We start from the raw sequence: 22,052 nt of genomic DNA on the forward strand, positions 1-22,052 counted from the left end.
GGTAATTAAGAGCACCTCTGGAAGGCAGGCTAATGGAAAAGGTAACTCCCCGTAAGAAGCAGACAGAAAAGAGAAAAAAGAGAAGGCTGCGAGACGCGTCTCACAGACAAAGAAACCGGAAGCAGAGGGGGAGGGAAGAGAGAGGAGAGAAAAGTGGGGGAGAAAGCTGCAAAAAAGCAAGAAAAGAGTCAGAAAGCGAAATAAACAGAGGCTAGAGACCTTTAGACAGGTGGGAGGGAAGAAAGAAGAGAGATAGGAAGCCGGGGAGTCTTACGCTCGGGATCGCCCCACGCAGCTCCAAGCGAGCCTGCTCCGCAGCGTCCGAGCGGAAGGAAGGAAGGAAGGAGCTTCACAGTGTCTGACTTATGTACTGAGTGGCCACATCTACATGGGATGCTGACTGCACAGTAGCTCATTACTACTGTTCAGTGGTGTCGCATGGCACAAAGTGTGATGTGACACTACTGTGCAGTAGTAACAAGCTACTGTGCAGTCAGCACCAGAAAAAAGCCATTCGGTGATGATACTGCACAGTAGCTCTGGTTACTGCACAGTCATTTAGTACTTGTGTATGCAAGTACTAAATGACTGTGCAGTAACAATTACACAGTCAGTGTCTCATGTAGATGTGGCCAATGTATCCAAAACTGATCGTGGAGCAAATCTGGATGACCTTCCTTAGAACTGATCGGTCCATTTCAGAACAAACCTTTCTCCTCTGACTGCTACATAAACTAGCCTGAGAGGGGATATGATCCAAGGAGTTCAGTGGTCTATACACTGAACAAAACAGTAATATCATATTTTGGATATCAGATCCATACAATTCATGCAACTTCTTAGAGCTCTAAATCATCTACAATTTAGAAATATTGCAAATACCTTATGGTTTAATGCGGGGGTAGGCAAAATACCCTGATCTGGCCCACCAAAGGATTTTGTCTGGCCTGCAGTGGGATCCCTCAGTCCCACCCAGTCCAGACAGGGGGCAGCCTGGGCCATGATGTGTGGCTGCTCCTGCCACCCCAGCGCATGCAGCAGGGCTGAGGTGGCACGCTGATCCAATACACTTCCCAGCAGCTCTGCTGGCAGCAGTTCCTCCCAGCAGCCGCTGCCAATGAACCTGGCCCCTCAGCCCAGGCAACCCAGCAAGTCTGACCTGCACTCATGGCTAGGTTTGGGACCCATGTGGGCAGGTCATGCAACCAGGCAGATGGGATGGGGGTGTGGGAGGGTGGGGAGCTGTGTTCGGGAGCAGGATGAGTGGGCAAGGACTGGATCACAGGTGGGGATCATGAGGCAGTGACAGTGTGGGACCAGGGCTGGGACAGACTTGTGATCCGCTACCCACATGCCCCTGCAACAGGCACCAGTTCTGTGGGCAGAGGCATATGGGGAGCTGATCATAGCTTCAGCCTCAGGCCATAGCCAAATGTTGTCACTGCTTCATGATCCTGAGGTCTCAATGGAAACCGGTCAGGACCCACATGGGCAGGATATGCAGCCAGAAGGACGGGATGGGGCAGGCAGGAAGCTGTGTCCAGGGCCAGGGCCAGGATCACCAAAACTCTTTTTGTGGCCCACAGGCCCAGGCAATTACCCACTGCTGGTGTAATGTATTCTTTTCTCTCTTCATCTCTTACACTACAATATATTCCTTGTTACCATACAGCCACCCTTAGCTGTAGAAGTGTGACCTCATATTATCTGTAATTCTGCACAAATGAGATAATTCTATGCTACAAAAAGCATTAGGTAAATATCTCAGTATGCTAAATGGTATTTTGTTACAGAGATGTGTGCGGGCCGGGAGCGGTCCAGGCCCTTTTTCGCGCCGCGTGGGCTGTGGCCAGCAGCCCGGGCACGCTGGGTCAGAGAGAACAGGCGACACGCTGGAATTAGGCACGGACGCGTAATGGTTGATTCAAGATTGTTTACTTACACCGAAGATGGTCGCGGTGTAGGCTGGACAGTTTCCCAGGCACAGCTCCGCTTAAATCCTCGTTTGAGGACTCAGACAACACTCGGATCACTCCCACGGAGTTGTCGAGGCTCCGTGGATCCTTTTGTGCGCAGGGAGAGGGATACGTCGAGGATTGCGATCGGTGACGGGGAGAAGCTAGAGGCTGATCAGACCCCTGTTGCCTGCTTGAAATGCACTGGGTCCAATAGGCTCCGCAGCGCTTAGAGATCTTCACACAGCGTGAAGTCTCCTCCTCCTGGTGTTCGTGGAGTCCTCCAACTTGGGCGGAAACCACTCAAGCCTTTTATACGGCTAGCAAGCCAATCGCTAGCCGCCACGTGTGAATAATTTCATGCAAGCCAATAATGGGGCTCAAATTAGAATACGAATGGCGGGAACTCTTTGCAACGAGCATTTCTGTGCTGCAACAAAGAAATGCACCCTGCAAAGAAAGCTACAAATTGGCGGGAATTGTTTTACACCGGGGTTCTCCTCTGCAGCAGAAAACTCCACCGTGCAAAGAAGCTGCAATTTAGCGGGAACATAATTCAGTGGTGCCAAAGCGCACACAAAACAAAAATCACACCTTTGGGTTGTGACAAGATGTAGCTTCTATGTGCCAAAACATAATGTGCATTTAAAAGCAGGGGTAAATATAATTTTGTGAAAAGAAACCATTTTTACCAAAATAGTAGAGAAACATGCTACCTTTTGAATAGTTTTTGGAACAGTATTTCAGGTGAGACTGTGATGCCCACGTGAAACAGCTTTATAGTTTTCTGCATCAATTCTTGTACTGAAATAAATATTCCTGGGTTGGATACAACTCCCTGTTGTGAGGGGTGAGAATCTCAACCTTAGTATCAACTAAGTATTAGGGTACTGAGCTTGATTTGCCTATTGCTTAAAGACCTGGAATGCAGTGACTCTGTCACTGTCTAATGAAGGGCTGTTTCTACTGAACTCCTCCCAGGAGGGCACCAGGAGCCCAGCATGGTGGGGAGGGCAGAGGGAGGGGCCAGCTGAGGATAAGCAGGAGTTGGGCAGAGGTGCAAGGCAGTGGGCAAGCAGCGGTGGCATCCCAAGTCCCAAGCAGGGGAGGAGGCACCGGAGGGTGGTGTGGAGAAAGTGCTGGCGGATGGGCAGCTGTTGCAGGGCATGGAGCTTGGCTGCCCTTGCCCAGGAAAGAGGCATGCAGGTGGAGTCTAGGCAGCAGCATGGGCGGGTGCACCTCCAGCCCACTGGACAAGAGCAAGTGCAGGAAGGGATTGGTATCTTCAAATCTTCAGCCTATTTTATTTAAGTTTTATAAATATTTAATTTATTTAATAAATATAAAAAGTAAAATCTATGTGTTTGTTTTTGTTATTTGAAATTCATTCATCATTCTTGATGGGCAATTTGCTAGTATTTACATATTGATGCAATTTAGCACCATACTCATGCTACCACCATTTGTACTAATCTGAGATAATAGTCAATTTGTCTTTGAGTATGTATTCAGGATAACAAAAGCCTTCTTTTTATATTACATTTTTACTGGGATAGCCCTTTAAATCCATCTTCTGAAAAAGCTTGTTGTGGTTTTAAGATAGTTCTTGAGTATCAATATCTGGAGTTGTTTTGAAGGAACATAAATGCTGCATTCTGCTTCAACTCTGTGAAATGTAATGAATGATAACAGGAACAGCTGGCATTAGAAACAAATTGGCAAACTAAAATATACTTATTGAATGTATGAACTATTCTCTCTAAAGAGAGAGCACATAATAATTAAGTGCACCATTTACCTATTGGCAAATAGCTTCCATGAAAAAATATATTCATTAGTATTCAATATGCAAAATTTAGAATAAAATGTATTAGCATAATTAGCAGCATTAGAATGAAATAATGCAAAATGAATTTAACGGCCAATATTCCAACATTACATAACAAACTGGGAGTGTGACTGTATTAATAATGTGAGTTTGCCCTTGGTACGCTTAATCTTCTGTTCCTATGAAGATTCATGGTACCTGAAATTAACCTAACCAAGGGCCCCATAGGTAACTTAACAGGCTGAATTACAGCTGCCCTGCAGTTTGAAGTAGCTTGCCATGGTCCTTCTCTTTATAAACACAGATAAATGTATGTAGTCCTACAGAGGTTATTTACTTATTCCAAAGGAATTATATCTTACCTTACCACAGTTTGGAACCAACTTTCTCAGGATCACAATCAAGACCACTTATGATATGTGGATTACTCAGGGTATCACCTGGCACCTGGTTCAGTTCTTCCCTACTTGACAGTGAAGAAATTTTAAAGTGTGTGAATCTCAAAAACAATTTGTGTCTGTTGTCAGGGAGATAGAAAAGGGCAGATGCTCAGGCTGGTAGGACAATGGTCATTTTCACCATGGAAATCTTTTTGGAAAAAAATATCATCTGAATTTTTTCAAGAGAAAACTTTCAACTGAGCACCAAAAATTTTGACGTAGGTCTATTGCACTGGTGCATCAGGAGAGTAGTAGTATACGTTACTCACTGTCCTTAAGGTTTCAGGGTATTCTGGCATGACTACATTTTCCATGATGTGCCATAGGCAAGGATTATTTTGGTGATATTTTACATGGAACAACTGCATAGTTAAGAGAAATTTTAAACAATCTAAGCATACCACTTTCTGCCTGAAAGCTTACCTAATATCTCTCCCAACTATACAGTCTGGTCAAGGAGCCCAGCCAATAGAGGAGAATAAGAGTAGGAAGTATCTTAGCAAAACTGAAGATTGCCACTGCAGAATTTCAAAATTATTTTTTTTGGCTTTGGGGGCTGTTTTTCAACCAAAATTTTCCATTTTGTTGAAAAGCCACTTTCCCATTGTAAACATTTTTCAATGAGAGAACATTTTCACTTATCCCTACTACACTGGTATAACTGGTGAGGGAAAATGAGCAAAGCATCAGTCACAGGCATTATCTCAGTGTTGGTACCAGAATGGTGGCCTTCCCTGGGGAGTCTATTCCCCAGCACCAGCAACAAGCCTGCTCCACTGGCACTAATACAGCAGCTAGATGTCAGAGTTCCCTCCAGACCACAGGACCACTGCTGACAAAAACTCTGACCACTAATTCCCACTCATCAGAGACAAGCAATTTGGCTAAGTAGGTAGATCAGGAGTGGCCCCCACATAGCTCAGAGCAGACTTAAAATGAGTCTTAGACTGTCCTGAAACAGAAAGGTTGAGTGCAGCCCCAGGACATGCTCTCAGGACTCTTCTGACTCATCTACTCTGACTAATTACTGAGGTCTCGTGCACCAAAGTGGGAGTTCATAGGTGGGGCGTCTTTTGTCAGCAGTGGGCCTGGGATTGGGAGGGAAACTGTGTGGACATGCCCTCAACCCTAGCCTAGGCAGTTCTGACTGCCTGATATGAAGAAATTCTTGTTCCTTTTGATTTTAAGGACCATGTAAACCTTCTTTATACATTGACCTGAAACTTCTGAGCACAGGTGACATTCTGGGGTTCACACAGGGAAGACAGTTTATATTTTAAGTTGAATACAGCACTGAAGCATTAGAATGTTTCTGTGTATGTATGCTTTAGCAGGTTCAAACTTCATAGACAACATTATTTATATAGCTGTGTCACTATGAAAATAATGTAGGAAATGGTGCAAGCCAGTAAAAGAAAAACAAAGAGAGCAGTTTTGAGAGATTACTCTGGTGATTGCCTTGTAAGATGAATTTTCTCCTAAAACTCGCACGAGCTTAGTAATGGCTCATTAAGCCAGACCATTAACATTGTTTTGATTAAGCTGGTTTTTAAATTTTATTTAATCATATACCCCTATAATGTCTGTAGTGTAAAAAACATTATTCCCCTTTATTAGTACTACAAATAATAGCGCTTATGCATACTGCATTACACATTTTTTACAATCGTTAACTAATTATTGTTCCCCCCAAACTTCAGTGAGGTAAGTGACTATGTAATATTACAATAAAGATGTTAGATATTATAATAAGATGTTGACTCCTTAAGGCCTTTTATAATTGTTATGCCTGGCCTGAATCAGATTTCACACCAAACTAATGAAGGAGAAATACATATGGTATCAAGTGAGTTATACCAGAGTAGCAGTTTAGCATTGATGTTCCTGACAAAATTATAACTGGATATCAATGGGATTTCTGCTTAAATAAACAGTAAGAGTTTCTGGATTTTATTATTATTATATGCAGAAAATAGGACAAACAGGATGGTTATTGGCTAAATGGTGTTGAAAAAGCCAGTGTCAGAGCCAAGGTGAAGTTACACATTACATTTAGATTATACTAAATTTGTGCAATATTAAGTGGTGTTAAATTTAGAATGTTCTGTGGGAAGTTGCACACGAAGTATTAATACTGTTTCTTGCCTGCACAGCTCTGGTTTGCCACTAGAGGGCTGCCAAGTAGGAGCCAGGGCATCTGAGCTGTATCCTGGCTCAGAGGGAGGGAGCTGGGGGAGGAAGACCAGTGCATTCTGGGATGCTGGAGGACTGCAATTTGCTCATTTTATCTCTGCGGAGCAGACTGAAGTTATCCTAACATAAGCTAGGCAGCATGGGCCAGAGTTAACTCTCACCTACTGTGGCGTAACTTTATGATGCTCAGAGGACACTTAGTATGAGTTAATGAACTTTCATGTGTGGATGCTTGCATTTTAAGCGCCCTTAGTATGGTCTAAGTATAACATAGGACTGCCCTAGGACTAGAATGCTCCCAGTCCTTTTCTACTATTCAATAGATGAAATTGGAAGAAAATACTTTTTATACAATCATTATGTACTTTAAAATGGATTTATCACTGAAACTAGCACATATTTGAGAAAAGAACATAAACTAGTAACTAAATATTTCAATATTGGTTTCAAAGAATTTGTTGGATTTGTTCCTATGCCTATTATTTTCTTGCAATATCAGATTATGAATAGTTCATTTTTTAGATCCCAAGTAAAAATTACTGACCTTTTCTTTATCTTACCTTATACTAAAATAGACTAAAATTCTTTATTTTAATTTTTTATTAAGGAATAAGAGTTATACTGTGTATACAGTGTTTCCCAAAGTACTGCTTTTAGGGAGGATAAATGAATGCCTGGTTCTCATCTTCACAAAGAGTATGTGGGTGGTATCTAGGGAGAACCTGGAGATTATGGTCCTGTGCTTAGTACAGTAATGAATTCGTTTTCTATTATTTCCTATTCTCAGTTTGGTCTCTGTCATGAGGATTTCAAGTTTTCCTATCTTCTATTCTTATTAGTGTGTGTGTCATGAGGATGAGTTATCATAGATATTAATTTGCCTAATATAGATTTCCTTTCTCATTATACATTCTTGTGGTAACACCTGTAATAACAGCAGAAATTTGGCACTTTATTAATCCATTTTCATGATAAAGACCCAAGATGAAAAAACATGCATAGTACAAACATTAATCAATTCTTTAGACACTCTGCAGTTTTTAACATGAGATGCAAATTGCCATATGTTCTCTTTTTCCTGGCAAAAGCACTAAAGGAGTAAACACACACTGGACCCATTCTTGTGATCACCTGAACAATGTAGTTCTGTGGTTCATCCTAAACAATGTGGCAAGTAGAACTGGAAAATGTTGCACATGTTCAATGAGCTTCTCTACAAAATATGTGTGTGTATTGAATCTAATCACCCATTGATTGTATAGAAGTTGGCAACAAATTCCATTTATGTTGAATAACATACCTTCTGGGTTTTTTTTTTAATTACGTACTTTCCTCTCAACACAGCAAAGGAAGCAATGGCATTATGATGACCTAATAAATGAAAATTTAAAATATATAAGCATGCACCAGGTTCCAAAAAGATTAATATCCAAGTAACTGAAAACATATTTGAACTTACATTTTAGAGGTGAGCAATAGATACCCTGAACATTGTTTTTCACTAATGCCTCATGTGTGAGATTCTATATTTGAGTACAGAAGCAAATTCAAAGAGGTAAGTTTCATTAATGGCATGGCCATTCGCCTGTTGTTATTACTACAGTACTTGATTTTGAAAGTATAGCATTAATAGAAAAGTTGTGAGAAATTCATAAGGTCTACTTCTAATATCTTTAGGCCAAAATCATGCTGCATTGAATTCTACTCAGAAGTGATAGATTTCTTTATATTTTTTTTTCCTTGTTCAGTCTTTGGAAGACCAAGTATGGGATCTTTTACGTGAAGCAGACAAGACAGCAGAGGAGAACAAAGAGCAAAGCCAGGTGTATGATGCTATGGCAGAGACTCTTGGGGATGCCTGGGATGCCCTCGTCATTGTGCTGGAGAAGCGAAGGAAACTTCTGAAAATTACTGCAGTGTTTTTTGAAAATGCTCTGGAGGTTTGTATTTAAGATCAAAGCTATTAAATTCGAAACAAATTTCATAGATTTCATAGACATTAGGGCTGGAAGGGACCTCAGAAGATTGAGTCCACCCCCCTGCCCAAGGGGCAGGAAGTTAGCTGGGGTCATAGGATCCCAGCAAGATAAGCATCCAAATTTCTCTTGAAGGCGTTCAATATGGGTGCTTGAACCACCTCCAATGACAGGCTATTCCAGACCTTGGGGGCTTAGACAGTAAAGAAATTCTTCCTTATGTCCAGCCTGAAATAGTCTTGCTGGAGTTTATAACCGTTCAACCGTGTCATCCCTTGGGGCACTCTGGTGAACAATCATTCCCCCAGAACCTGGTGAATACCCCTGATAAACTTATAGGTGGCCATCAGATCACCCCTGATCTGCGCTTTTCCAGGCTAAGGAGCCCCATAGCTCTCAGCCTGTCATCGTAAGGTCTGTTTTTCTGATCTCTGATCATGCACGTGGCTCTTCTCTGGACTCTCTCAACCTTCTCCACATCCTTTTTGAATCGTGGAGCCCAAAACTGGACGCAATACTCCAGCTGCAGCCTCACTAAGGCCGAGTACAAGGGGAGAATGACGTCCCAGGATTTACTTGAGAAGCATCTATGGATGCAATCCAACGTTTTGCTCACTTTACTAGCTGCAAATCTCAAATCCTCCAGCTTTTTATTCTATTGTTCTTCTATTTTGTTGTAGTTCTTAATCACACTCATAAACGGCCAGCTACTAATCCCCAAATACACCTTTTTTCTGGTCTCTGGCTACTTCAAGATAAAGCTAAACAAAAGATCATTTAAGTTGAATAGCTATAGTGAAGTGATGTCTCTAAATAATGCTGTACTTGGCAAGTGAATAGCAACAATAATGAAAAATTAGTCTGGACCAAATGCTTGGAATAGATACTGTGCTGACGTGACAGAAGTTTTTCTATAGCTTCTCTGTGCTTCGCATTATGTGAAATCATTATGGACAAGTTCTTAAATCCAGAAGTTCAAAGCTGTGCACTCAAATGTGTTGTATAGTTGTCTCCACTCTGCTTTTCACTTCCTCAGTAGTCATTTTCCCGTCCAGGCTCACAAATACAAACATATGGCGCAAGCATGCAAAAGGGGATAAAGCCAAAGTTCAAGTCCTGGAAGAAAGGGGCCTAGCAATAAATACTCCATCTTGACCCTCTCCCTACATTCCCCTGTTCCATTACCTCCATTATCCTGCAGATTGGGACTCTAAATTCCATTCCCCTCCCCCCCACCCCATATGTTGGAATAAGAAAAGCCACAGAATTGCTGCAAATGGTTAGCTTTCAGCAATTCCCAAAAGTCATTCCAAAATCCAGGGATCAGTCAGATGCAAAGGTGTCCTGACTCTCTCTCATTCTGGGGACACTCAAGTGAGTTGTCACCACCAGAGGGGATTCCCCAGTGCAAAAAAAAATTTCAAGGGATTTTTTGAGTTGTCTTTAAATCTCGCTGTGTCACTGGAACAATACAAGCATCTGGAGTGGGGCCAAGAATCATGTCTATTATATCTTGAAGCAGATAGGAAATACAATTGATTTAAATAGGAGTTCTAGAAACTTCTTTTTGAAATGTTTTTCTTTAAATAACAATATGTGATTATGTATAATCTTATTTTTATTATCATAAAGCACACACTATCTCAGGGATATTCTTTAATGAAAATCAACTCAAATCTCAAATGTTGAAGCATAATGGATTTGTTTCATAGGATAAATAAAAAAGAGCAAAACGTGACGAGACAGAGAAAGCAGAGAGCTTCTTTTTTGTATGCCTTAATTTCATCACAGTTTTCAACACCTTTGATTACACAAGTTCAAATGAGAACTTTTATGATCTGTTCTGCCTTAATTTAGTAGCATCATTGCTAGAGACAAGGCTAAGCTGCAAAATTGGGACTGTTCTTTTAACAACTAAAAGTTTAATGTGATCAGGTCTGGGGTCACACCTGTAAAGATGAAAGCCAACCACAAAATTGGAATCCTGATTTGAGTCCTGACACAAAGTTCAAGAGTGTTTGAATCTGGGGATATAATAATGGCTTTATTAATTTTTACTGAATGTTTCTCTTACAGAAGAAAGAATGTGACATCAGCAGTAGGTGATGCATAGATTTGTTCAATTGATTAATCATAAGCTACATCATTAAGTCACTGTCCAAAATCTCACAATTTAGTTTGGCTAGCAGTGCTTAGTGTCTTTCTAAAATGGCAAAGGCATCTGTACTTAAACATCTGACAACCATGAAATACAGACTGAAGGCATGCACTAGCATTTTATCTGGCTCATCAGTTTGGTTCAAAACCATGTTGCTGTGCAAACTTGTACCCCAAATAATTTTTTAGCATGGCTTCCTGTAGTTGAGATCAATCCTGATTGATTAAATCAGTTTGAGGTGCAAACTCATCATTTAAGTTCCTTTATGAAACCATACTTACCCAAATCCAAAATGACCGTGAATTTAAGATGACTTCCCAATAATGAGACTGTACACATGGCAAATTATTCTATAGAGATATTACGGTAAAACTCATTAGCACCAGGACCCTATTTTGCCAGACTTGGCAGAAACATGCAGGACACAGAAAAAAAAATTATCCAGATCTTCTAAAAAACAAGTGTGTGCGCATGAATTTTAGCACCTGAGTAGTCACATTCACCTCAGGGCATTAAACATGTGCTGGGGGAGGACCTATCTCTAGTCAGGAAGAACTGTCTCAAAGGCAGTGGGGCATGATTTAGTTTTGTGTGAAAAGGCAGCTCAGCCTGGTGCCTAAGGAGGTATTCCTAGCTGTTCCTATTCCTGCTCTTAATGGAGTAGATAAAGGCTGAGGCATTCCTTGACAGCACAATAGAGCTTGTCAGAATGCTTTCTGCTAGGCAGACTAGCAGATTGCTTCCTGGCTCTTAAAGGAAGGGGTTTGCCACCGGGGAGAGGGTACAGGCTTCTGTAAGCAACAGGGCAGGGTGCCTGGTTTGGCCTTCCAGGTACTCCTGCTCCCTTCCTAATGTCCCTGTGCTGCCCTGACGCCTACTTTTTTCCTGCCATATCTCGACACCACCAACCACACCATGCTGCCTTTCCCACCCCCAGCTTTACCTCCTCTGGCCCCACTCTTCCCATCCCAGCGCAGACCCCCATCTGCTGCCTCTCCTCTCTCCCAGCCCTGCAGCTCCATCCTGGCTGCTCCATCCTATGCCCTACTGCCTAGGGCCATGCAGCCCTGCCTACCCATATGTGCAAAAAGGAGTTTTAAAAAAGACAAAATGTTGTCATATGATTCTCAAGAACCCCTTACTGAAACAACTTCATACTAAGACCACCAACTCTGTTCTGAATCCTCAACATCACAATTTTCAAGACAATCTGAGTAAGCCTATGGATTTTAGAGTACCTAGAAAAATCAGCTGTTTAAATAGTAAGTAGTCTCAACCTTAATCATCATGGTACTACTACCATACTATAACTTGTTTATTAATATGCATACCATCACATTCATTCATTGAAATTTACTACTTGCCATTATCTTCAAAATAGTGCACTGAAAATTGTATCTGCCTCAAAAGATTTTCAGAAAGACTCCTTGCATTTCAGAATTTAATATGACAAGAAAGATCTTGAAGGGGAGCTTCAAATGAAATCTTATAGGGAAGAAAGGGCCTTATCCCATATATTATTAAAGAGTTTTTACACAAATCTTTAAAATTCACAGGTTCTACTTTAAAAAAAAACTTGAACAATTTCCAGATACAGAAAAACGAAAAGCTAACTCATAAAAGAACAGACAATGATTACAAACTGTATCAGACAGTTAAGTAGGACAGGGTTCCTTTAATGAAATCAGAACCATAGTGAAACAGAGGGCACAGTGTGGCATCAGATAAGTTTGTACTGTGAAGATGTGAGAGATTGGCACAAGATATGTTTAAGTCTTCTTTAGAGAATTTCTTCCAAAAGCCATAGGTTGGAAATATGATGACATGTAGTACATCATGACCCACTGCATTGTGCTTCTTTCTCTTGGTTTTCCTAATACAGTTTGCTATTAAAATTGACCAAGTTGAGGAGTTCCTCCAGAATTCCCAGGAGTTTGAGGATGTTGAATCTTTGAAAGAGCTCCTTCAGCAGCATGAACACCATACAAAAGGTGAGAAAAAGACTCCTTTTCTGGTAAGTAGTGCATGTTCCAGCAATTAGGAGTTTGAAATGCTAGATTTTGAAAGGTATTTTTCGGCTTTTTCAAATTAAAAAACAAAGAAAATGGCTTTAAGATGATAATTTCTGTTATGGGTATTTCTTTAGTTAGAAAGATCAGGCAAAGAGAAATTCTCGGTGCAGTGTTACATCATAGATGCTAAGTACTGATCCTATTAATAATAGGTCCTGTTAAAAATAATGCTGCACCAGCTATCTCCAGCTCCTCTTCCTCTCTTCTCCCTTCTGCTGCTTCCCTATTTTCCAGTTACTTCTTGCACTAACAATCCCCTCATCTGCTTCTTCAGTCTTCTGTTTTTCTTGGAAGTAAATGTAGGGAGCAGTTTGCTATAGTCTGGTGTCCCATGATTTGGCTCTTTCAGAAGAATAGTGTCAACATAGAGTTGGACAAGAATCAGCATTACCCTTTGTTGGGAAAATATGACTGGTGGGGGAAAAGATCACTTCATTTCAAATAAAAATACAGACAACTGAAATTTTCCATAAACCAGAAATTCCAAAAGACATTTTGAAATTGTGTTGAAAATTTCAGAATTAAATTTTGCTTGGGATCCCAAGGTCTGATGACAATGGGTTAGTCATGGTTTCTAGGCTTCCAGTTATGCCATCAGGAGCCAGGATGTTGTGAAAGCCCAGGTTTGAAATAAAAGTCTCAAGTTTCTAGGCTCCCCTGTGCAGATGCAGAAGCCTAGACCCTCTAGGACTTATTGGAAGTCTCTCGTGTCTCCTTTCCAAGATAATTTACCAGGAAATCAACAATGTTTCTAACAGAAATCTGCCTGGCAGGCAAGTGCCAAAGCCCTGATTCTGTCCTGTTGAAAAATTAATTGAAATCCTTACACCTCCATGAAATGATTTGCTCTTAATAAATTGGCATTTTCTGATAGAAAATGTTCCACTAACACATTTCCAGCCAGCTTTATGCCAATCCTCTGGTGTTGTCTTACAGTTTCTTGGGAGTGTGTTGGCTGCAGACCTGAGCCACCTTTGCAGCTTCAGGCCTGAGGGCTGAGATTTTGAAAATGACTCAAGAGGAATGGGGCCTGGAAATGAGCTCCTGCTGGCCTCTGGACAACCACATCATCCAGCTGCTGATTCTGGTTTCTCTGCATTTTTCTTGTGGCTTCTTAGGGCTGTGCTGTGTATAATATTCCTGCTGAGCTGTTTTGTCTCTGTTTGCCAGAAGCTTCCATTACCACCTGACAAAGGTCGATTGGCAACATGGAAACAAAATCCTAGAATTGTACTCTACCCTAACAGTGCCTCATGAAACTCCCAGTTGTTCTGCAGTGTTTGCCCTTAGAAGCTGGACAAGTTCTTCCATGTTACAAGAAATTGATCCATTCATCATTAATGTTGAAATTCAGATATTTTTATGAATTAGCATTTTTGCCATTACTGACCTTTTTAAAAGTGAGGGGGCAGGAGCCCCCCCACCACTAACAATCAACGCAGCAACCAAAAAATGCATTGTTCAAAAATCTGTAGTTCTACATAGAGCTCTAATTCTTTCTTAAGAATATAAATGGTGTAATTTTAACCAAAGGTTAAAGGAAATCTAACCACTGGCAGAGATTATAAACTGCATTTGTTTGTTCAGCAGCACAGTAGTAACTTGAATCTTTTTTTCAGTGTTTCAAAAATCTGGTTGGTTATAATGCTGGCATTTTGATAAAGATGCATCTCTTCTCAAGAGACTGAATTGGGAATTGAGTTCAGGTAACTTTAATATGAGTATGGCTGTCCCAATTCAGTCTTCATGGGACTGAATTGCTCATCATATCGCAATTTTAGCTCAGAATGCCTGGCAGTGAGTGATTGTCACTGTTGAAAAGGGGGTCCAGGACTATAACAATCAAATAAAATAGTTTGCCAGAGGGAAGACTGGCTTGATAGGATGGACCTTTTCTGGGTGGAAGGGAATGGTAGCAATTGTTCCCCTTCTTCTTTGTTTTTATCTTTCTTTAAGTGCTAAGAGTTGGAAAATGGATGGTCATATATTTAATAAAAGCAATGTTTGTATTGTTCTCTGTTAGAAAGGCACAGCTGACTTACTCAGCAATGAAGCTGCTGCAGAAAAAATCCTACCTTCACAAAATATCAGGGCAACTAGGCTGTGTTAAGCAAAACTGGCTTCAAAATGAAAATTCTTCCTGCAGAAAAAATCCTCACCTTTAAAACATCTTTGTCCCTAATCAGCACAATGAGTAAAAAGAAACGTGAAGAAAAAAATCAAAACTGAGTTTTTTGGCTTAGCAGCTTCCTGTAGATGGCAGAAAATTAAGTTTGATATGATTTTTCCTGGAAGGCAGTGCAGGAGGGTAAGGCCCCTCTTGGCCGCTCATCTTCCTCCTTGCTCTTAGCTTCCCCATCTCTTCTCCAGACTGACTGCTGATAGGGACACTCAACCTTGTCCAGCCAGCTAAGAGGTCCAGCTGGCATGTTCCACCTTTCTTCCCCTCTGTGCATCGAGGCTGTGATAGGGAAGCAGAGGTGCTGAGTTCCCCAGCTCTTTTCCTTCCCACTGCCTGGCTGCTTCTCCAGCAATTAGGTTTAAGGCAGGCAGAGAACTGGATTGCTGAGGACATACAGCAGGGGCTCTCATGTTAAGCTAAGTCCTGTGGCAAAAGACTATTTCAATGATGATGCAATGGGAGACAGACAGGTTTCATTGAACTGTGCCTGTTAGGCTGGTGTCAAAACATGCTGGGTTGCCTACCAGCTCTCCTGGTAAGCTGATGGGGAGCTGCAAGTTTGAAAGCCCTGCAGTTCCTCGGAGGCCATGCTCCTGGTTCTCTGGCAGCCTTCCCAGACAACTGCCATGGGCTGACAAAATCCCTGTTCTGAGAGAACCCAACAAGTGGAGGCCCCCCAGATTTCCAGGTTTATTTTCTCTAACACTCTGAGCAACTGGAAACCTAGGATATATTTCAAATACATCTAAATATCTAAATACAATTGTTTTGGCTTTTTCTGTTTTTCAGGAAACTTCAAAATTAAGCCTTTGGTTCAATTTCAGAGCTATTTTTTTAATGTTATTATTTTCTTAATGTTAGAAGCTCCTGTGGAATAGGAATTCCAGTTGCCAGCCAGCTTTCCTGCTCATTCTCTGGATCATTTCTGCACACTGAGAATGGTATACATCTAAATTTGATTCACACTGGAAATGTCTGACTGTTTCTTTCCCCTACCTTGTCTCTGGGCTGGTGGGCTATCACTTAGTCCTTCTGAATACTGACACCAGCATCATCTATATGGTACCTTACTTGTCCTTCTGACTTCAATCAGGAACTTTCAAAATATCTCTGCTGCTCCCACTGATGCATGTCAAATTAAGCTACTTGTCTTTAAGTCTTGCCCATCTAGCACCTGACCTTTTCTCTATTCTGCCTCCTTTCACTCTCCCAAGTCACAGCATCTTCTCTACACAAGACCCTTACATGTACATTTCCAGTGCTTATCTGCATATCTGCATATTTCCATATTTGAAACTTTTCCTTAGTGCATCAAACACCTATCTCCTCCAAAACCCTTCTGGAGACATCCATCTTTCAAAGATGTACAAACTCAGCCCTCTCCTCGAGGACTTCTTGATGGAATAGGAAAATAGCAGAGATGCCAATGGTGGGTTACAGAAGTGTGTTGATCCACTGGACTTCACCCTTGCATGTCCACTGAAAACAGCCTATGGGCTATAGGAGCTCCCAACCAGGGGGAAGACATATTCCCTCCCAAGCATCTGTATAGTTACTGCCTGTTGCTTGCATTTTGCACAGAGGACCAGAATTACAGCTACTGGTCAATGTAGAAAGCAATGTGGGCTATTTCCCACTTTTTTTTCTGCAGTGATCTGCACAAACCTCTTAATCAAATGAAAGGAACACAAACTAGAGAAAACAGTATTGCTGTTGAGTTTGTGACATGGACTAGGGACAGAAGTTATGCATGAACTGGAATAAATGATCAGAAACTGGTTCAAATCTGCAACACAACAGAAGTTCAGTGCATATAAACCACTTTCAAAGTGGCTGAAACTGTTTTGAGATAAACCTGAATGGATGTAGTATCAGACTTAACCGATTTAGGTTAAACAGATTTATTGAACTTCTGTCCCAGATCCCTCCAGATTCAAGTTAACGCACAGTTCTCCAGCATCCCAGGATGCTTTGCACAGGGTGGCCAGGATAACCTTGGCCCAACCTGTTTGCTCCATCTGAGCAGGGAGGCATGCTCTTGCATCCCTGGGCTTCTGGCCTGGGCCACTGAAGACATGTGGCTGCATTTCTGGAATCAAAAGTGAATGTTTATTCACTTGCTTATCAGTTCAGTCTACGCAACTTAGACTAACCTGTGAAGATTGAATCGATTCAGCCCCAGGCCTTTGGACTATCTGTATTTATCCCTGCAGACTTTAAGAACATAAGCAGAGTCAGATCAATGGTCCATCTAGTCCAGTATCCTGTCTCTGACCATGGCAGTAGTAGATGCTTTAGAACAGAGCTGTCCAACCAGCTGGAATGGAATGGGCTTCCAAGGGAGGTGGTGCTCTCCCCTACCCTGGGGGTCTTCAAGAGGAGGTTAGATAGGCATCTAGCTGGGGTCATCTAAACCCAGCCCTCTTCCCTGCCTATGCAGGGGGTCCAACTCGATGATCTATTGAGGTCCCTTCCGACCCTAACATCTATGAATCTATGAAAACCAGCAGTTTGCAAGGCTGCATGTGGCCTGTGTAGGGTTAATTCATGGCCCTGGCTCCTGGTCTAGACACCAATACCCCATCACTTTCCTGTTGCTGGGATCTCCAGGCTCCCCTTTCCTCCTCCAGATCCACTTCAAGCCCCCACTCCTAGGTGCCCAGAGAAGCCCATAGCTTCAGGGGTTGGGGGACCTGAGGCCCCTTCACAGTGCAGGGGCTCCCATGTAGCACAGCACAGTGTGGAGCTGCACTTGGATGCCCACTGGGTGGTGTATGGCCCAGGCAGCATGCAGCCCATATGCTGCGAGCCAGCTACTCATAAGTTGAACAGCCCTGCTTTAGAGGGAGCATATATGAACAGAGTATATTTAAAATTATCTATCCCCTGTCATACCTTCCCTGGTATCCACCATCATTGGTTTAGGGATGTCAGAAAATACATCCCTCAGTGTTCTTTGTTCCTTCCAACATATTTGCTAGTGTTTATTCAGCCTAGATTTTAAATCTTGCAGGAAAAGGTGCCTCCACGATCCCTGGGAAGGCAGTTTTAGTAGAAGAAGCCTGATAAAATGTATTGTCTGCAAGTCATAACCTTATAATCCATTCATATGGAGGGAAGGGGTGCCTGTGTATATGACTATATTTACAAGTGCTAAAAGAATGCTTTATATTTTCATCAGGATATTTAAACATTCACATTTTTTATCTGAAATCCTATTCTTACAGAGCTCTTGGAAAAGTCTCTGGCCCTCTTAAACAAAAGCCATGAACTGACTGGATTCATAGATGAGTTCAAATCTGATGGGCCAAATATAAATCCTGAGTTGATTCAGGGAGCTCACAGCAGCTGCTTGAAAATTGACAGTCTCCTTGAACTGTTACAAGACAGAAGAAGGCAACTGGACAAATATCTTAAGCATCAACGCCAAGGGCTGAAGCAGGTTCTTCAAATTTGTCAGTGGCATCACCAAGAAAACCAGGTATGAAGCACAGCATTTAGGCCAGCTCCAGTAAAATCAGAAGACTGCTTTACATGGTGTAGAAAGTTACAGGAAAGGGGATTTAAATATATTTTAAAGCAGATATTTCACACCTTCTTTCTGGGTTTTCGTAACGTTTGAGTACTTGGCTGCAACTTCAGTGTCATCTTAATGTAGGGCATTTTTAAATGTGATATTCTAAGTTAAAAAAGAGGGAAAACAGAAATTCTATCTTGTTGGTAACATTCTGACCCTTCACACAGCTTGGAAGCAGGGTTTGGCCTTTTGGATTTTCAGGACAGATTTCTAAATATTTGAGCTAGTAAAGTAATTGGTAACAACTAGTAGACTGTTTTCCTCTAGTTGGATCAGTTAATAGAAAAGATTGATGCATATTTTCCAGTGGGTATTGCTGACAGCAGAGAAATATAGAAACCTGGAACTCATTAATTTAGTTCCAGGATCTGACAGGGGAGCACTCTTTACTGGTTAATGATCTGTTTGTCTCCATAACACCAGTGTTCTCCTGCTTCCCTCTTGTCATATTCTCCTCATCCTCCCTTGTTCTGTTCCCATCCTTCTCTGTTACTTACCAACTCTTCTGCATGTGTCCTGCTTTCTTTCCCCCTTTGCCTATGCATGCCCAAGATTCTCCTCTCTGTACTCAGTTCCCACTCCCCTCTTGTTCTTATCTGTTCCCTCCCCCTGACCCTTTGCACTCCTTTATATTCAAATCAGGCATTTTTCTTTCTCCTCTCACCTCTCCTCCATGCTGGTTGGTTCCACTTTCCAGCAGGGAGAATTAAGTGCCTCTGTTTTCATTTCCCTTGCCTGGTGCCCCAGCAACTCCTTAAAGCCAGGAGGGACATTTGTAAGGAAAGTCCTCTGTAGAAAAACATGGTCAAGGAGGGTGAAATCTTTAGAGTATTTACTTGCCAGACTGCAATAGATCTCTATGAAAAATTCTGTTTACACATGCTCACTAAAAGCTCGTAACTCCACTAAATTTGGGTGAGTTTTCACAAGGGCCACAAACAGCCCCTTGTGCTTTATTCAAAGTGCTCATCTCAAATACCAAGACAATCCTTCTTCTTAATGTAACAATTATAACAGCAGAACAATATATATGTATTTCCCTAACTTCATTCTCAGAACACTGAAAATTGTACTCTGAATGGTAATGTTTGGCAAAATAAATGGAAAGTTCTGTAAGTTCCAGCCCCATGTATAAGTTTTACAATTGGGTACCTTATCTATCATAAACACTCTCATCTAATTATCCAAATAAAGTACTGTATAATTGGCAAGGTATAGAGAAGGATTCAAACTTTATTCTGAAACATCATATACTACTAATGGCCAGAGGCAAGATTAGATTTATCAGTTTAATGACTAGATGGATCAGCATACAGTATGCTGTGTTCCTATGGAAGTGTCATGATTTCATCATCTGGCTACAGAATAGTGGTTTAGAACAACCTCCCCTCCATTAAGCTTAAACCAGGTAAAACAAGAAACTGTAAGATGTAAAGCCACAGCTATTACTAGACAAATCATGAAATATTATCTAACACCCTTAGATGTTTAATGATATTGGTTAGGTACAGGCATTACACCTATCTCACTTTTGGGCAAGCAGGAAGTGCTCTAAAGTTATAACTGAACAGATGTTCATGGCTTTCAGAGCGCTTTAAAAATGGCAGATCATGCTCTAAGTTAACTCCTAATGTAAGAGGTCTTAGATTAAAGTGCTTTCTGTTGGAGTGCTTTACAGAATGTCTGTGCCTGATCCCATTGAAGGTTAACTTAGAGTGCAAGTGTCACCATCCCAGGAGGCATTGCACAGGGCTGTACTCTAGCCTAGGGCAGAGCTCCTCTTGGGTGGCACTGACCTGAGTCTGTTTTAGTCTCTGATCCCAGTCCTGACTGGCCAGGCTGGGGTGGGGGGAAGGAGGTTTCTGTCCCTACAGCTGCTTTGGCACCACAGTGCACTTCAGCCTAGCCAGAGAGGTTGCGGGGGAAGGGTCTCACTCCAACCCCCTCGGCTGTCACTGACCCAAGTCGATGACAGCTTCTGATCCCAGTCCCACCTGGCCAGGGAGACTTCCAGGGTCTCTCTCCCAGCAGCTGCATGGGCTAGGTCTGCACAGCAGAGAGGATCCGTTTCCACAGCCTCCTGGCTACAGCAGGGGAAAGGGAGCCTCTTTGCTACACAGATCCTTCCCACCCCGCAACCTTGTAGGCATAGGCTTGGTCCATGTGAGAGAGAGGCTCTGTTTCTGCAGCTGCAGCCAGAAGCCTGGGGAAATGGAGCCTCTCTGCCATGCAGATCCTTCCTGGGCTGGGTCCTTGGCCTGGGCTGGATCCACAGGGCAAAGAGGCTCTGTTTCCCTTCCTTCTCATCCCCCTCCCCGCCCCAACCGGCTGCCAGCACTGATAGAAGTCAGCTGGCGGAGGGGGGAGGGCAGCTGGGGAGAGGGGCCCCACTGGCCACTCACGGGGAACTGGCTGCTCGGCTGCTCCCACAGCCTCCTGTCGGGCATGCAAGAGCGACCCCAGGCTGCCAGTTGCAGCCTGTGCGTTCAGGCTCCAAGCCCCCCGCCACCAGACAGCATGCACATTCGGGTCTGTCATGACCCAATCTAAAGTGCTTTCAATAAAGCACTATACTTAGTGTGCTTCTGCCTCAGGCCTTTAGAACGCCTGTACTTAGCCACTGATACTACTTTGATTGCTGGTTGGGGGGGTGGGGAGTGATGTTGCTTATGTCACCAAGACAATGTCCAGAGAAAAAGTATTCCTTGAAAAGTAATGTTGTTTCAATTCTTAATATCCTATGATAATTTCTCAGTGGCTACATCTGAAGTTTCCAAATCAGTTTAACTAAATGGATCTTATTTTCCTAGAAAATCTGTTTTTTTCCAAATCCTTCCTTTAAAGTTGGAAGAATTGTGAGTCACTTGTGAAATATTCTTCACATATGCCTTCATCTTCACCTACGCTTTTTCTTCACCTATGCCCTCACCTTGACAAATCCAAATTATTTTAGTAATTTGCACATGGGAGAGGGGTTTCAGACAGAATTATTTCCAGGAAATACTGAGCATCCTACATTAGGTTAGGGAGAAAAAAAATATGCTGACTACTGAATTTACTTTAAAAGAAGGCTTCAGAATCTCCAAAACAAGGATTCAGGATCTCCATTAACAAGGCAGAATTTCATAAATTGGGGAAATTTACTATATAATTCCTGCTCAAAATGGATAATTATCTTTCATTTTTTTATTAACATATTGTATTCAGTCTGCCTGGCTGAAATGAATCTGGAATCTTTAAGGAATCATGGAAAATCTGTGCTAGCCAGTTGCTGTTTAGTGGCTTCTGTGATCTGGGACAGAAGTTCAATAAACTAATTTAACCTAAATCAGTTAAGTCTAATAGTACATCCATCCAGGTTTCTCTTAAACCAGTTTCAGCCATTTTGAAAGTGATTTATATGCACTGAACTTTTGTTGTGTTACAGATTTTAACCAGTTTCTGATCACTTATACTGGTTAATGTGTAACTTCTGACCCTAGCCTCAGTGTTCATATCCATTTTCTAATAGATGTTGACATCATAAAACCTGCCATTACAATTGAGATTACTGGCAACCTTGCTGATCATTTGATCATTATTAACTGGTAGATTTTTTTCTTTTTTTAGACTTTATGCATATACGTTTTAAGGACATGTGGCAAAAATTTATTCTCAAAGCTTCTTGGTGG

The 22,052-nt window shown here is 41.9% G+C and overlaps 1 protein-coding gene across 16 annotated transcripts in view; it reads left to right on the forward strand.

The window, feature by feature from the left end:
- CCDC141 (coiled-coil domain containing 141) overlaps positions 1-22,052 on the forward strand; it is a 207,869-nt gene that overhangs the window by 54,511 nt on the left and 131,306 nt on the right. For 15 of the 16 annotated variants that reach the window (XR_003096405.1, XR_003096404.1, XM_025216527.1 and 12 more), the window contains exons 4-6: positions 8,165-8,356; positions 12,433-12,541; positions 18,032-18,285. Coding sequence is in view for 14 of the 16 variants with exons in the window: in XM_025216527.1 (XP_025072312.1) it covers positions 8,165-8,356; positions 12,433-12,541; positions 18,032-18,285 (555 nt within the window). In the remaining 2 variants the exon portion in view is untranslated. The remainder of the gene's footprint in view (positions 1-8,164; positions 8,357-12,432; positions 12,542-18,031; positions 18,286-22,052) is intronic. The other variant, XM_025216529.1, reaches the window with a different exon arrangement.

The sequence above is a fragment of the Alligator sinensis genome, unplaced genomic scaffold (genome assembly GCF_000455745.1).
Source record: "Alligator sinensis unplaced genomic scaffold, ASM45574v1 scaffold871_1, whole genome shotgun sequence".
NCBI lineage: Eukaryota > Metazoa > Chordata > Crocodylia > Alligatoridae > Alligator > Alligator sinensis.